Below are 16622 nucleotides of genomic sequence, written 5' to 3' on the forward strand. Positions count from 1 at the left end.
GCACTATTGTGCAGATGATATGAAGGCATATCTAGGAAATTCTAGACAATCTACAGTTGATCAATAGGAATAGTTGAAATTCTAGAATTCTGGATTGGCTTTTGCCTTTATATGATTTAGGGAAAAGGAGGATGGATGTGCCCAAAGCCTGATAGATTTTTGGGATAAGAGAATAGATTTTGATTTCACCCTGATTTCATCATAAAATTTAAATAAAAAAAATTTTAAAACTTTACTTTTTAAAAATTTCTTTTATTTTTTAGGTTATACATGTACATTTATTTTTTACATATTTCCAGATGAGTCATGTTGGAAGAAAAAATCAAAACAAAAGGGAAAAATCATAAGAAAAAAACAAGAAAATAAAAGGTGTAATTGTATGCTTCAATGAGCATTCAATCTCTATTGTTCTTTCTCTGGACACAAATGACACTTTCCATTCAAAGCTTGTTGGAATTGCCTTGGATCAGTGAATTGTTGAGAAGACCCAAGTCTACCATAGTGATCATGAAATTTCAAATGCTATTGTGAAAAAATGACCAAGCATCTATACATTGCCATATTTGAACTTCACAAAAGTCTTGTGAGTGGCATAATATAGGTATATTATTCCAATTTACAGTAGGAAAACTGAAGTTTCTTTCTCCAAGAAAAACTAGAGAAGTTGTGAGTTAGCTGCATGTGATCTAGTGCTAGATGAGTTAGCTGCATGTGAGCTAGTAAGTGTGAGATGCAGGATTTAAACATAGCATTTTATATACTATGTCACATGACCTCTAAGTATATTTCTTATGCATTTTCATAGAAAATTTCCAATTGTTATTCTTTTTTTTTCTTTTTTAATGTGGTTGGGGAAGTGATGGAAGGATCAGGGAGAGTGAAGACTCTTCTTTTTATGTGGTAAAGTCCTTGTTTTCTATTCTTCGGCATGAAGTTTTGTTCTAGGCACAAGCTTCAGAATGATTGGTTTCTTGGGCTGCATAAAACCCTTAGTGTCTAATTCCAAGGGAATCTGAAGAGAAAAACAAATAGAATGTGCTGAATTACTTAAATCATTCAATAAACTTTATTAAGAGCTTTTATAATAAGCTTTTATATTTTTATACTAAGGATGTTAGAATATGCTAGGAGCTAGGGAATGCAAGGCCAAAGCTTAACAGTCCCTGCCCTAAAAGAGTTTTACATCCTATTGAAGAAGCAGCATATTCAGAAATAAGTATATGAATATATATATGTATATATACACACACATATATACATATTTGTGTGTACATGCATGCATAAGTGTATTGTGTACATGTGTATATGTATACACACATGTGTTTATGGATTCATAGAAAGAAAATATAGAGTGACTTCAGTGGTGAGGATATAATTTGAAGAGGGGGATTAGGAATTCCCTCAAGTAGGAACAGAATTTGAGATAAACCTAGAAAGAACGTAGGGATTGCAGGAGGTAGAATCAAAGAGGTTGTGTCTCCCTGGGATGAGAAATAGCATGTGTGTGATAGACCTGGGCAAGGGTATGTGGAGCCAGTTCTCACTGACTCTGGTGACTATGAAACTTTCAATCTAAAAATTTATTCCTAGAAATCAGTAATTGCTACTAATCAGGACTTGAGTTATTGTCTAGGCTTCAGAAAGTGTTAATAATGAAGATTAAATATAAAAGTTTATGTGCATACATTCTGCCTCCCCCATGCCCATCCATTTATTAAACATTTCCCAGTACTCTCTTTTATTGCTATATAAACTTGGTTTGAGTTAGTAGTGTGCAGCAGAAGACTCAGGGAATAAAGTCATCACCAGAATGGAAGCCTAGTGGCTATAGACTTATAATAATAATGATGATTATGATGATGATGATCATACGTTTATATATATATATATATATATATATATATATGTTGCATATATAATAAAAATAATTTAAATTGGCATTTACACAACATTTTAAGGTTTGCAGAATGCTTTACAACTATCCTCCATTTGAGTCTATCTCAAAATTCTTTTTATCTCAGAACAAGTGTAGTCAAATTCAAATAGAAACTGGGGGCTACTAAACCATACATAAGAACCTGATAGCTATGATGTTGACTTGGTTTCAAGGCATAATGTAATCTATTTTATGCCTATTTATTTATTTAGCTAAATTTTCACAGGTATATTTTAATCCAGAGCATATACATGCATATATATATATATATATAGGTATATATTATAAGAATACATATATGGGAATATAAATTTATATATACATATACATATTCACATCCATGTGTGTATGTATATATAAATATACTTATACATGTGCATATATATATATATACATATATATATTATATATATATATATATATATATACACAGACACAATTTATTATGCTAAATATTTCCCAGTTGCATTTTAATGTGGGGTTTATACATATTTTATTTATTTGGCTAAATATTTTCCCCGTACATTCTAATCTAGAATTCAAAATAAGTACTGTGGGTTGCATGGACCTTGTGTTTACACCTGTGTTCTTCATACATTCATGATTTGAACACTGGTTTTCTCAGTCAATAGAACCCAGCTTTGGGGCTCTAAAGAATAATCTATGGCTATGATTTTATAGGTCTTTCTCATTCTAAATTTCTACTCGATTTAATTTGACAAATATTTATTCATTTAGTTCAGTGTCTCCTATGCATATGGCACAGGAGGAACCCAAAGATGATGAATGCTCTTTCTCCACCAAGAACTTATCATCTAGAACACAGACTAAGACAAATACAAAAACAATTATTCCAAGACTGTATGGGATAAGTGTCAACAGAGCAATACAAACAAAATCATCAGTGTGTATATTTGTGTATTGTATATGTATAAGTGGGATAAGATGTGGTTATCAAGGGAGGCTTCATAAAAGAGGTAACTGGTTGAGAAGCCTTGAACTATAGGTGCCAGTTTTTAACAAATGAGCCCCTGCCTGGAGCAAGGGTACAGGAAAAGGGAATTCCAGATAAAAAGGATAACATAAGCAAAGACACAGAAATGGAAAAAACATAGGAATGTGTTCAGGAATTTGATTAATAATACTTGATTAGAACCTAGAGGAATAATGAGAGAAAAATCTGAAAATTAGAATTATCCTAGAATGAGAACCTTGAAGAGCAGACTGAAAAATTTAGACTCAAGTTGAGTAGGTACTGGGGAGCAATCAAGGAAGGGATTTGCTATGGACCATTAAACAATTGCCTTAATAAGTTCTACAGCTCAGAATATAAAATAAGGAGAGATAGGATGCAGTGGTCCTTTCTAAACAACAATTAATTGAATGGTGAGTAATTGCAATGACCAAGAGAAAAGCACTTCCCTTCTTCCACCGGAAAAGTGGGGAGCTATAGGTATGGAATGTTGCATACATAGTCAGATGTGTCAGTGGTTTTGCTGAACTGTTTTCCTCTACCTTCAGTCTTTACAACAAAGGAATGCTCACTGGATGGTGGAATACATTTGAGCATGAATGTGATAATTAAAATAAATAAATAAATGGAAAGAAAGTAATACAAATTAAAATAAAATAGAGGAACTAAATACTACTGCAGAAGCATTCATCACTTGCTATATTGGTTTAGCCTATTAAATATCAAATCCAGACAGCCTGAGTTAAAACCTCTTAAAGCTTCGTTTGCAAAAAGATATCATAATTTTTCTCACCGGGGTCTCTTTGCAGGGCTCCAAGGTAAAATTTTGTAAGAGCATGACTAGGGCAGTCTTCATGGTCAGCAGAGCAAACCTCATTCCAATGCAGTTCCGAGGACCAGCTCCAAAGGGAAGGAATATATATGGATCGATGGATTTTCTTCCTTCTCGATCAAACCTGGTCCCAAAGAAGAGAAAGACCAAGAGAAAGTTTTTTTTAAACATATTTGGTCTTTGAACTGGATCCAAACTATTATTATTCCCTCTTTCTCTGTTCCATTCTCCTCCATATTTAGAGGATTGTCAGTCACATCTAGACTCATGTTTTGGGAGATGGAACTTTACTGAGAATCCAGTATTATTGAAATGATGCTCACCCAGGGCAGCATGTGTAAAACTGACTGCTGGGGTGATTCATTTATAGGAAGACTAGACTGAGCTTGGAAGGTTTCAGAGTCTAAGTGTGGAGTGAAAAAGTTCAGATGGGGCTGCTGTATAATAAATGCAGTTTATGGTGGATAAGCTTTCAGTATTCTCATTCCTAGGAAATTAAATAAAAGAAGAGGAAGCTATTAGAGTTCAATCTACATATGCCACATTTTAATTCCCTGTACTTTTACTCAGTGTACCACATATTTCATAGTCATAGATACATAGATTAAAGGATGTCAGAGCTGAAAGGGACCTTATAAGTCATCTAGTTCAAACACCTTATTTTACAGAAGAAGAAACTGAGTTCCTCCAAATTGATATAAAATCATACACTTAGTAAGTGACAGATCCTGGATTTAAATCTAGATCTTCCATCTCCAATCCTAGCATTCTTTCCATTTTTTTTAATGGATTGTATCCAGTAGCGGTTCTTGGGGTTGCATAAACAGGAAGTTTCCTAGATTGTTATTGGTGAGGAGAGCCAGAAACCCTCAGCTCTCTCTCCAGGACTGGAGTCTCTATGATTGCAGACAGGAAGATCTGTGGTTTAACTTTTATAAAAAATGTATTTATTTATTTAAAACTAAAATACAAAATAGAAAAAATAGAGATGGAAAAAAACAGAAAAAAAAGATAGTTATGTGCATAGTAGAACATAGGAAAAGATTCAAAATGTGCTAAAATAAATTCCTTTTCAAAAACAAATATGTCATATTCAGAACTATCCATCTTTTCTTTCTTGTAAGTTGTCTTTTGTTCTCTGCTGTGCACTTTTTTCTTTTTCCTTTTTTTTTAAATTAAGCATGGATCTATTTACACATACCTGTATTCATACATATATACACATACACAATATATATGCATGTATGTCCACACATACATTCACATGCATATACATATGCAGAAATACCTATAATTATACACATATATACATTCATATACACCTATGTAAAGTGGTACCTACTTGTCTTCTGTTTCTTTGAAGATAAATAATATCATCCTTAGGTCACTTGGCTTGATATTACTTAACCTTCCTCCTCAATCCTACTTCTGCCTGCCCTCGTGCCTTCCTTTTTCTCTCCCTTCATCCTTTCCCCTCCCTCTTTATCCCATTCCCATTAATCTACATACTTTATCTCATTCCTATTAATCTACATATCATTCTATTCCCCATTTTATCCTATTCCCTCTCCTTATTTCTTTGTATATTTTGGAGAGTTTTATATCCTTATTGATGTATGTGTATTGTTCCCTCTTTAACCCATTCTTCATGTGAACTACCAGCCCTCCTCCCTTCACCTAATTCTTTTGAATCAGTACTTGCTCTTGCACCACATTCAATTAACATAATTACTGTTGTTATCTTTTCCTACACAGTTTTGCCTTTTATAATCATATCATACTCATTTCTATTGCAATCTTTTTTTTGAACTACCCAAATACTAATGATAACTTTAAAATATAGATTACATTTTCATATATAAAATATAGTTTGTTCTTACTGAATCACTTGAATTTTGTATTTGATGTTTATCTCATACTTTAATTGGTTCTTATATGTCAAACTTTCTTTAAGTTCAGGGCTTTTTTGCAACAAAATCCTGAAAATCTGGCAATTTACTGAATATTCATTTCTTTTTGGTTCAGGATAATGCTTTATCTTGTTGGATATAACATTTTTGGCCACAACCCCAGTTCTTTTTTGATTTGCAATATATAGCTTTCCAAGACCTGCAATTTTTTATTATAACTGCTGATAGATCTTGTGTAATTCTAATTGTGGTTCCAGCATATTTGAATTGTTTTTGTTATTATTGATGCTGCTTATAAAATTTTCTCTTTGATCTGGGGATTTCAAAATTTAGCAATGATTTTCCTGTACGTTTTCCTTGTAGGATCTCTTTCAGCTGGTGATGAGTGGATTTTTTTTTCTTTCTCTTTTCTCCTCTGTTCTAACACTTCAGGACATTTTTAAAAAATATATATTTCTTGTATTATTTATCAAGATTCTTTTTTTTTTTTGCTCATAGCTTTCAAGTAGTTCAATTATTCTTATGTTTTCTCTTCTTGATCTATTCTGCACAGCAATTGTTTTTCTTATGAGATATCTCACATTCTCTTCTACTTCACTCTTTACATTTTGTTTTATTATATCTTGGTCTCTTATAGCTTCGTTGTCATTTCCTTACTTAATTCTAATTTTCAAAGAGTCATTTTCTTCCTTAAGACTTTGGATCTTATCTTCTGGTTGGTTGACTTTATTTCCAAAATCTAGTTTTTCTTGTATTCTTCTTTTCTTTTCATTCTTTTTTTAAAAAAAATTTTCCTCACTCTCTCTCATTTGATTTTTAAAGCCTTTTTTGAGTTTCTCTATAAATTATTTTTGGTCAGACAACCATTTAACATTCCTCTTTGAGGTAACAGGGTCTTCTTTAAATTCAGTATCCTTCTCTGAAGATGAACACTGTTCTTCCCTATTTCCATAGTAACTTTCTATGGATAGGTTCCTTCTCCTTTGCCTGCTTATCTTTTAAATTAATTTTATTTATTTTAAGTTAATTTAATTTGTGTAGATATATTCCTTGCTTCAACCAACTCATGACCCTGCTGACATATTATTTTGCTTATTTTAGTTTAGGCATATTATGTCAATCAGTGAAATTATTCTTTATTTGGTATAGTTTTTCTTGAATATCTAGTATTGTTATTGTATTATATACCGAATTTTGATATGATCCTATCAAATTGATTAAAAGAGTAGGGATACAAATGAATTTCTCACACTTTATAAATCTGCCTGTGTTTTCCTCAAACAGGTTTTCACATAAACATTCATAGGAGATAAGTAAACATCAAAGCCTGTGTACACAGAAAATTCTGAAAGCAATTCTGGCCTCTTCTGGGACAGCTGAACCATGACCCAGATATCTCTGCTTTAACAGTCAAGTTTTTACCTATTTCCAACCCCATTGATTTTATGACTGGTAGTAATGTCATTAAGAACATTCCCTAGGGGTATGTAACTATGGGAATTGTCCTGAGCTTTATGCTTCTGGTGGTAGGGATTATACCTCAGAACTAAGGTCCTGCTTTAGTTCTCCCTTCTGGCCCCAAAGCCAAGAATTCCACCCAAATGTTAGTATTGCAGCTGGAAGTGTTCTTGCTCCACTTCTTCTGCCCTCACCCAATGTGTGCTGGTTCCTTCTCAATCAGGACCATTTCTCAGGCAGCACAGGTAGGTCTGGTGTCCCTTATCAGCAGTTTCCTTCAATCTTCTCCTATTCAAACACCAGACTCCTCACAGTATTTGGAAAATGAAAGTTCCTGTGACTGGGGTTAAAGGTACCTCTCAACCCAGCTAACCCCAGTGCTCAACAGTTTGTTTCAGCTGAACTAGCTTGGAGGTGCTCACACTTCAGAGGGTCCAAACCTCCATCTCTGTATTTTTCTTCAAATCTTTTCCAGTTGTCCCAGGAGGACCATGTTCTGCCCTAAATCCTATTTGTTTTTAAATACTTTATGTTCACTCTGAAGCACATTATTGTCTTACTTGGGTAGGGATTCGGAGAGCTTGGAATTTTCTGATCCATCTTCTCAGAATCCTCTAACTTTTTCTTAAACAGGTGAAAATTGGGTAAAATGAACATCAAAGCAATCTTGAAGGAGAAAAGGCATTGGTACTACATGTAGCTCCAGGGAAAGAGGAAGGGATACAATGTGTATAAATGAGATAGAGACATTGTTGCCAGGCAACTTGAAAATCAACTCTTGTTCATGCTCTTTAAAATAGGAATGCATGTGTGTGTGCGTGTGTGTGTGTGTGTGTGTGTGTGTGTGTGTGTGTGTATCTAAGGTCTTCTCCCTGTAATTCTGACTGCCTGCTCTCCCTTTTCAGCAGAGAAAGCTCAGGACAATTCTCCTAGTTACATACCTCCAGGGAATGCTCTTAATTCCACTGCCACCAGTCATAATGCCAGTGGGGTTAGAAATAGGTAAATTTTAGCTGTTAAGCAGAGGCAGCTGGGTCATGATGCAGCTGTCCCAGGAGATGCCAGATTCCCTTAAATTGGCTGTTCACACAGGCTCTGCTGTTTACTTATCTCCTATGAATGTATTGGGTGAAAACCTGTTTGGGGGAAACGCAGGCAGATTTGTAAAGTGTGAGAAATAATTCATTTGGACCCCTACTCTATTAATCAATTTTATAGGATCATCTCAAAGTTCTGTAAAAGGCCCCAGAGCTGGGAGCTGCAGAATTTTAAGTTTACCTACTTAATTATAGGAAGTTAACTAAAGATCCTTTACCCTTGTTTTTCCTTGTCATGGGGACCAGCCCCAGTGTGGTGGAGGTGACTCAACTACTTGGAAAGTCCTCCAATATATTTTTGCACCTCCTGACTAGTCTCTTGTCCAACAGCAGACGTGACCATCTTATGATTATTTAGGTCATTGACTGCCTTAGATTTTACCATTTTCTCCTGCCAACCCTCCCCCCCAAAGCCCATCTATTTTGTGTAGATATATTCCTTACTTCAACCAACCCATAACCCTGCTGACATATTATTTTGCTTATTTTAGCTTATGCATATTATGTCAATCATTGGAATTATTCTTTATTTGGTATAGTTTTTCTTGAATGTCTGGACATCTAGCCCCATAAAAATAGGGCCCTGGAAGGGAGGCATCTCAGATCTGAGGTCTACTTCATTAGAGGGGATCATGGACCCTTAACAAAGTATCCCTTGGTTCAGAGTTCTGCCTCAGTCTCTTTTATTGTAGGTGGGATAATTTTAATCCCCACAAAAGCAAGTTTAAAAATAGTCTGGGATTTGTAATCAGCCTACCTAGGTAAAATTCCAGTTCTTTTTCACTTATTATTATTATTATTATCAGCATGATATAGTAAACAGAGAGAGCTGGTCTCAGAACCAGGAAGACCCAAATTTAAGTAGCTTCTCTCACACACTGCCTGGATAACTCTGGGCTAGTCTTTTAACATCTTAGAGCTTTAAGTACTCTAGAAATTAAATTTCAGAGAAGATACCTACTTGTAGTAGTATTTTTTATGCTATTAAAATTGTGGGTCCAGTCCCCATACTTACTATCATCATCATCATCATTATGGGTAATGTGGATTTGTTCAAAGAAGACATTGACCTTTGCCCAACCTTGAGGGTATGTTCCTGACTGAAGTTACACATAATACCACTCTGTTTTTAATATCTGGCTAATCCTTCTCTGTTACAGCTGCTCAAAGCTATTATGTTCAATTAAATTCCATGCACAGCATATGGCCCCACATCCTGGCTTGAAATGCTGGGGCTATTCACTGTGATCCATGTCCCATTGAAACATCCTGCTTACCTTTGCCTCAAAATCTCAACAAGTGCCCTTTAATGGTAATCAGTTTATTGCTTTCTCTTTATGTACCTTTCAGGACGAAACTCTTCAGGTTCTGGCCAGTACTCTGGGTCATGATGTAGAACATAGACAGGGATCATCATAATTGTCCCCTTAGGAATGGTTAGTCCATTTATCTCAGCAGTTTTCCCACAGATTCTCTCTATTCGTCCTCCCAGGGGGAAGAGTCTGAGTGTCTCATTCACTACCATATCTAGATACTCCATTTGGAAGATGATATCATAGGTAAGAGCTGCCTAAGGAGAAAAGTCAAAATTAATTTTATTGGCAAATACTTACTCAATGTTTACTACTAGCAGTGCCCTAGGAGCAATGATGGGCAACCAAAGAAATAATCCAATCTAATTACTTTAATAAAAATTGACTTATTTGTCAACAAGGTAGTAAAATCAAGAGTCCTAGACCTGAAGTAAAGATCTAAGTTCAAATACATGGTATCTATTAACAAATCACTTAACTTCTATATGCCTCAGTTTCCTTGTTTGAAAAAATGAAAATAAAAATAATGTCAATCTCCCATATTTTCATTAGGATAAAACTATACTACTTGCAAGACATTTTGCAAGCCTTTAAGTGCTATATAAATGGTAATTAGTTATGTAGAAAGCAATAGTTGAAAATGGGCTCAGGTGTGAGCATCATGTTTTGGGAGATACTAAGTATTTGAAAATATAATTCAAGCCCATAAGAATATTATTAGTCTATGATCATTCCTAAATTAGTAGAATTAATGCTAAATCTATCTGGTCATTGCTAGAATAAATATTTAAATATTTGCTTCCAACTTCATTGCAGCTATAATAGCACATCATGAATATGGGAGTTGGTTCCAATAGGATTTTCATTCATTCATCTGAAATTCTCTTATTGAGTTATTGACTATCTATTCATTGACTATCACAATCCAAAGGAAGTCCTTTCCTTCAGTCAAAAGATAAAGATTGAGTGTTTTTGTGACTGGAGAGATGATGAAATTCTGAAATTATCCCTTCTATTAGCTGTTAGGTAATGGTTTTTTGCAATGTTCCTAGCTTTGAGCAACTGTATTTTAAAATGTCATCAGTTCAGATGTAATTAATTTATAAATTTGTTATTCTTTAGATAAAGAATAGGTACACAGCTTATCTGTGAACTGTATATGAAGAATTCAGTTGCTAAAAAAATGAATGTTGTAAAGAATTTATAAATAAAATGTTTGGAATGACTGGAGAGAGTAAACAGTCTCCAAGTAATTTAGAAGCACTCATTTACTACAATTGCTATACTAATTATAAACCATAATCTGGTCATTAAACATTCCTTCCTAGCATCTTCACTGGACGATACTGCTAGCTTATTAGCAGTTACTACATACATTGTAAAGAAAGAAAACTAATACTTCCTAGAAAATAGGCTTTCATATTGATTTTGCACACCTTAGTCTCAATCAGTAAGCAAAAACTTGAGTTCAAGTCTCCACCCTGACACATACTGACTGTGTGATCTTGGGCAGTTAATAGTTTTAATAATAGTTTTAGGCAGCTCTCTGTGACTGATATGTAGTAAAATTACTGACTTATATGAGCAGAGAAAATTCTCCCTTAGGAGTTCTATTCACAAATGACAGGTTCAGACCTTATCTTTACTCTCCTTGGACTGAGCTCAATTTAAGATTTAATAAGAATTATTAACATTGAAAGAATCTGTCAGTATTATTCACCTTGAAGGTAAAGAGATGAGAGAGAAAAGGTATCTTTCCATTCCTGTGCTATTGACCTTTTTGTACACTATTTTTCAGAACACACACACACACACACACACACAGAAAGACAGAGAGAGAGAGAGAGAGAGAGAGAGAGAGAGAGAGAGAGAGACAGAGAGAGAGACAGAGAGAGACAGAGAGACAGAGAGAGAGAGATAAAAAGAGAGTCAGAGAAAGACAGACAGTTTTTCTCTTTTCCATTTTGGATAAATAAATAATAAACAGTTATCGTATGCTAAATCTTTATTGGATTGAATTCTTTAAATTGAATAAATAAGCATTATTTGTCCTTTTTTTACCTTATTAGGTAGAGTTCTGTCTATCTCCTCATGGAGTTTCTTCTGGATTTCGGGGTGAGTAGCCAAATTATAAGCAATGAAGCCAAGGGTTGTGCTTGTAGTTTCATAGCCAGCAAAAAGAAAGGTAACTGCCTGAGCAGCAATCTCCATTTCAGTCAGAGCTTTAAGGGGAGAGCCAAGAGAAAAAAGTAGGCAATGGTCAGAATCCTGGATAGTACCTGAATTCATAACTGAAAAGAAATATTTCAATCTGGATCTTGGATGGAATCAACTTTGGTCACTGACTAATCAAAGGAAAATGTCATATTAAATGTATGGTTTCTCTCTGGTCCTTGTGAAATGTCCATTTGACATAGAGGAAATGAATTGGAAACTGAATTTTTTGGTTGCTTGTGGAAGTTTTATGAAGTCATTCAGCTGAGTACAACAGTACAACAATGACCTGGTGAATAGTTTTGCAATGGGAACAGAGTAATTTAAAAAATCATAGAATTCTCAAGTTGAATGGGACTAAGAGGAAGACGAGAGATTGAGGGTCAAAATAGTTAAACTGACTTTGTCCAAAGTCACAGCTACTAATAAATTCAGGACTAGGATCCAGGTATTCCAAACTCTAAAGTCCATATTTTTTGGGGAAAAAATCTTTTCATTTTTGATTTTGCATGATAATTCCTTTGAAATTGTTGATTATGATGGACTATTATTAGAATTATTGACTTTATATTTCTGTTCACATTCAACAACTCTCATCATGACATTACCTTTTGGAGAGTTATTCTCTTTAGATTCAGGGTCATTTGTGGCCTGGGAATCAATCATTAATTGCAGGAAATCCATTCGATCCTGGGGATAGAGACAGGTTCAGAAAAGTGAAAATCAAGTTGAAATGACTAAAGTCATCATATAAGCTACATCATTCTTTCTATGAACATCTTTTTCTGTGGCACAATCATAAACTGAAAAGACTGGTAGAAGAAAATGCCTATGTTTCTTAGACATTTCCATTATGAAATAGGTCTGAGAATTCACTAAATCTTGACAAGAAGAAGGAGCTCTCTTTGATCCCTGCCCCCCATTTTATATTTAGATTTTGAATGGTACAGTCCTCTCTTCATCCAAACCTTAATACCATAATACCACTTATCCACATAGGTCTGGCTCTACACAAAAACATGGTGTGTGCAAGGCTTGTTTTTCAGCTTCCATCCCTCCAGTTCCTCTCTAAGCCCACCTAATGCCCTTATGCTCTCTTCTATACATCTTTATCAAAATATACTCTTAGCTTACTTTCATGCTAGAAAAGATCAAATGAACTAATGCATATTGAAGTGTTAACAACTGATCGTTCCTCCAAGAAATGGTGGTCAAGTTACAAGGGATAAAAATGAGAATCATGCTTGTAATTTTGTAGCCAGCAAAATGAAAAGTAATAATCTGGTTAGAAATCTCCACTTCAACCATGATTGTCAGGAGAAAATCAAGTATAAACATAAGAGAAATGCAACCAACAGGCAGAATCTTGGAGAGCTCCCATGCTCACAGTCAGAATGGAAAGAAGAAAGGGTAAGAGAAACAGGGTTTATTAAGTGCTTACTATGTACCAAGACCCTATACTAAGAACTTTATAAATATTATCTTAACAAATATTTCTCTTTTTATTAAAGCTTTTTATTTGCAAAACATATGCATGGATAATTTTTCAACATTAACCCTTGCAAAACCTTGTGTTCCAAATTTTCCCCGCCTTTCCCTCACCCCCTCCCATAGATGGCAAGTAATCCAATATGTGTTAAACATGTAAAAAATATATGTTTATCAAATATTTTGTTCTGGATCTTTGAAGGGTTGTGGATTGGTCATGTGAATTGATGCTTTTGGAAAACCAGAAGAATTTCTACTAACTATACGTACTTTTATTGTAATACCAAACACTACAAAAATGAAAAACTTTCAGGATAATTTAAATAATTTCAGCCTTCCCCTCCGACCTCTACTTTATGCTACTCACTAGTAAAGTATGAGAGCATTAGCTTTGATTGACAGCAGAGTCCAATGAAGATTCTCTCTCTTTCTTCTCTGTCTCTCTGTCTCTATTTCTGTCTGTCTCTGTCTCTTTCTTTGTCTCTGTCTCTGTCTGTCTCTGTCTCTCTGTTTGTCTCTCTCCCTCTCTCTCTCTGTCTCTCTATGTGTCTTTGCGTCTTTTTGTGTCTGTCTCTCTCCATCTCTCTGTCGCTGTCTCTGTCTCTCACTCTGTGTACCTTTCTGTGTCTTTGTATCTGTCTCTCTCTATCTATCTCTCTCTTACACCCTCTCTCTCTTCCATATCTCTCTTCATTCCCTCCCTTCCTCTCTATCCCCCTCTTCCCCTTCTCTTTCTGTCTCTCTCCTTCTCTCTCTGTTTCTGCCTCTCTCTGTCTCTGTTTCTCTCTGTGTGTCTCTGTCTTTGTCTCTCTCAGTCTCTCTACCCCACCCCATCTTTGTCTGATTCTCTCCCCCTTGTCTTGCTTATTCTCCCTCTCTCTTTCTTCTCTTTCCTCCCTCTCCCCTCTCCCCCCTTTTCCCCTTCTCTGTCTCTGTCCATCTCTCTTCCCCTCTGTCTCTCTCTATCTCTCTCTTTCCCTCTTCCTCCCTCCTTCCCCCTTTCTTCCTCCTCTGTCTCTCTGTCTTTCTGTCTGTCTGTCTCTTGGTTTCTCTGTCTGTTTCTCTCCCTCCCTCTCTCCCTCCTTCCCTTACTCCCTCCTCTTTCTTTGTCTCTCTCTGTCTCTCTCCCTTCCCTCCTCTTTCTCTCTCCCTCCCTCTTTCTCTCTCTCCCTCTCTCTCTCTTTTCTTCTCCTTCCCTCTCCCTCTCCCTCCCTTCTTCCTTCCCTTCCTCCCTCCCTCCTTTCTTCCTTCCCTCCATTCTCATTCTCTCTCTCTCTCTCTCTCTCTCTCTCTCTCTCTCTCTCTCTCTAAGGTAATAGAGTTAAAAAGAGACTTGGGAATAATTTCACTCCACCCCCTCTAATTTTCCAAATAAGAAAACCAGGTTCCTGAGAAGATAGGTTACTTGGTCAAGATCATATAGGCAATTAGTTATTGGTAGGATCCAGACCAGAATCCAGGTCTCTTTTCTCCCAGCATACATGCACATTGCATTGTCTTTTACATCATAAGATAACACAAATTGAATATGAAATCTCATCTCTTTTCAACTTCATGTGGACTTTGTCCTGAATACCAGATCTCAAATGCATTTACTGAATGGCTATATTACTGTAACACTGGGAAAACCCAAAAATTCTTGGTGCCTCAGTTTCCCCAAATGTAAAATAAGAGAATTTAATTAGATAAGCTCAGTTTCCTTCTAGCTCTAAACTTAGGGTGCTGTGAAAAAAACAACAAAAATGTATTCTTTAATTAAGATATGTACTCGATCCCAAATTTCAGCAAAGATGACTTTATATATTCTGGAGTTAGACCTACCCTGCTGTTGCTCTTTTGCCGGTCTACCATGATACGTCGCATTGAATTCACAAGGAAGTCCAGAATTTTTTTAGAGAAAAGAGTCACATTCATTTTTTCCAATATGGGCACAACAGAAGGAAACACCACTAGAGAAAGGAGGAAAAGAAATCAGTCAATATAATATAAAAAAGGAAGAAGGTTAGAGACCCTTTCTAATGACAATTATGAAACATGAGGTAGAGTAGGAAAAGTGGGAGAAAACACTAGGGAGATCATTATTCTGAGATCAATTCTAGTTCCAATCCATGTCATTTAATAGTATAGGAACATGGTATAAAAGACACTAGTTCTGGACCTACATTCTAATCCTACTTTGATGCTTACTATCTGAGTCACACTTCTTTTCTTTGGGTTTCAGATTCTTTGTAAAAGAAGGAGGTTGAACAAGATGACTTTTGAAGTCCCTGCCAGCTTTAATCTGTGATCTTAGAATCCTTGGACTTATTTTAATGTTCTGTTAAATATGACTATTTAAGAACAACTTACAAATCCATGAACTAGTTGAATTGTTGGATTTACATTGAATGAGATACAATTCAATGGAAAAAGCAAATATTTTGCAAAACTATGTTAAAGCATCTAGAGTAAGGATAACTTTCTTTCTGCCATGGATCTCTTGGATAGTCTGGCCTTTCTCAGAATAACATTTTTAAATATACAAAATAAAATATAAAGGAAAACAATTATATTGAAATTGTTGTCCATTTTTTTTTTCTTAATTAAGCTCATGAGGCAGCTGGTGGCTCAGTGTATAGGGCACTGGACCTGAAGTCAAAAGGTTCAAATTTTGCCCATATGATCCTAAGTAAATTACTTAATCTCTAAATTCATGACAAAAAAAAATCCACCAAATCCGCTGAACAATGGCAAACCACTCTAATACCATTGCCAAAAAACTCCAAACCATATAGTCAGTTGGTCCATGGGATCATGTTGGACGTGACTGATAGAACAACAACAAAGTTCATTCACACTGGATTAAAAATCACTAATTTATAGGAGCACAAAGAAGAAATAGTTATGCATTTGATCTACTGCCATAGCCTCCTAATAAGAGCCAAGCCAGAGAAGGGCAAGGAGTAAAATATTGCATAAGCTTGGAAAATGAATCTATATCAAGACCAAAATTTCAGTGAATCATTGTGGGGAGCACTGAATTTGGAATAAGAAAATTCTTCTGTTATTCCTTTGGGTTCTTAGGTAATTCATTTCCTGAATTTGCCATTCTATCTCCCACCTCCATACCTATTATATGCCCCCGTGGTTCCTAGAAATCACTACTTTCTCATTTCAGTTTCTGAAAAAAAAAAAAGAGCTTTCTTCAAGGCTCAGTTTATGTTCCATCTCCTGGTGAAAGCCTTTTCTGGTTACTCTACTATGTGTGTGAATTGTCTCCTTTTCCTTTCATCTTGAATATTTAGTCATGCAACAAGCTATTAAAATACATGCAATACTCAAGACATTATAAAATTCTGGAGATACAGAGACGAAAACAAAACTGTATCTGCTTTCAAGACGCTTGCATTCTATTAGAATAA

General features: G+C 35.3%; 1 protein-coding gene across 1 annotated transcript in view; it reads right to left on the reverse strand.

The window, feature by feature from the left end:
* Nucleotides 1–461: 461 nt before the first annotated feature.
* LOC100930770 (cytochrome P450 3A24) overlaps nt 462–16622 on the reverse strand; it is a 51304-nt gene continuing 35143 nt past the window's right edge. Inside the window, exons 8-13 of the mRNA XM_031941066.1 lie at nt 15043–15170; nt 12342–12423; nt 11581–11741; nt 9550–9776; nt 3703–3865; nt 462–1012 (exon numbers count right to left, since the gene is read on the reverse strand). Coding sequence (XP_031796926.1) covers nt 917–1012; nt 3703–3865; nt 9550–9776; nt 11581–11741; nt 12342–12423; nt 15043–15170 — 857 coding nt within the window. The 3' untranslated portion in view covers nt 462–916. The remainder of the gene's footprint in view (nt 1013–3702; nt 3866–9549; nt 9777–11580; nt 11742–12341; nt 12424–15042; nt 15171–16622) is intronic.

Source organism: Sarcophilus harrisii, chromosome 1 (assembly GCF_902635505.1).
Source record: "Sarcophilus harrisii chromosome 1, mSarHar1.11, whole genome shotgun sequence".
In the NCBI taxonomy this organism is placed as follows: Eukaryota; Metazoa; Chordata; class Mammalia; order Dasyuromorphia; family Dasyuridae; genus Sarcophilus; species Sarcophilus harrisii.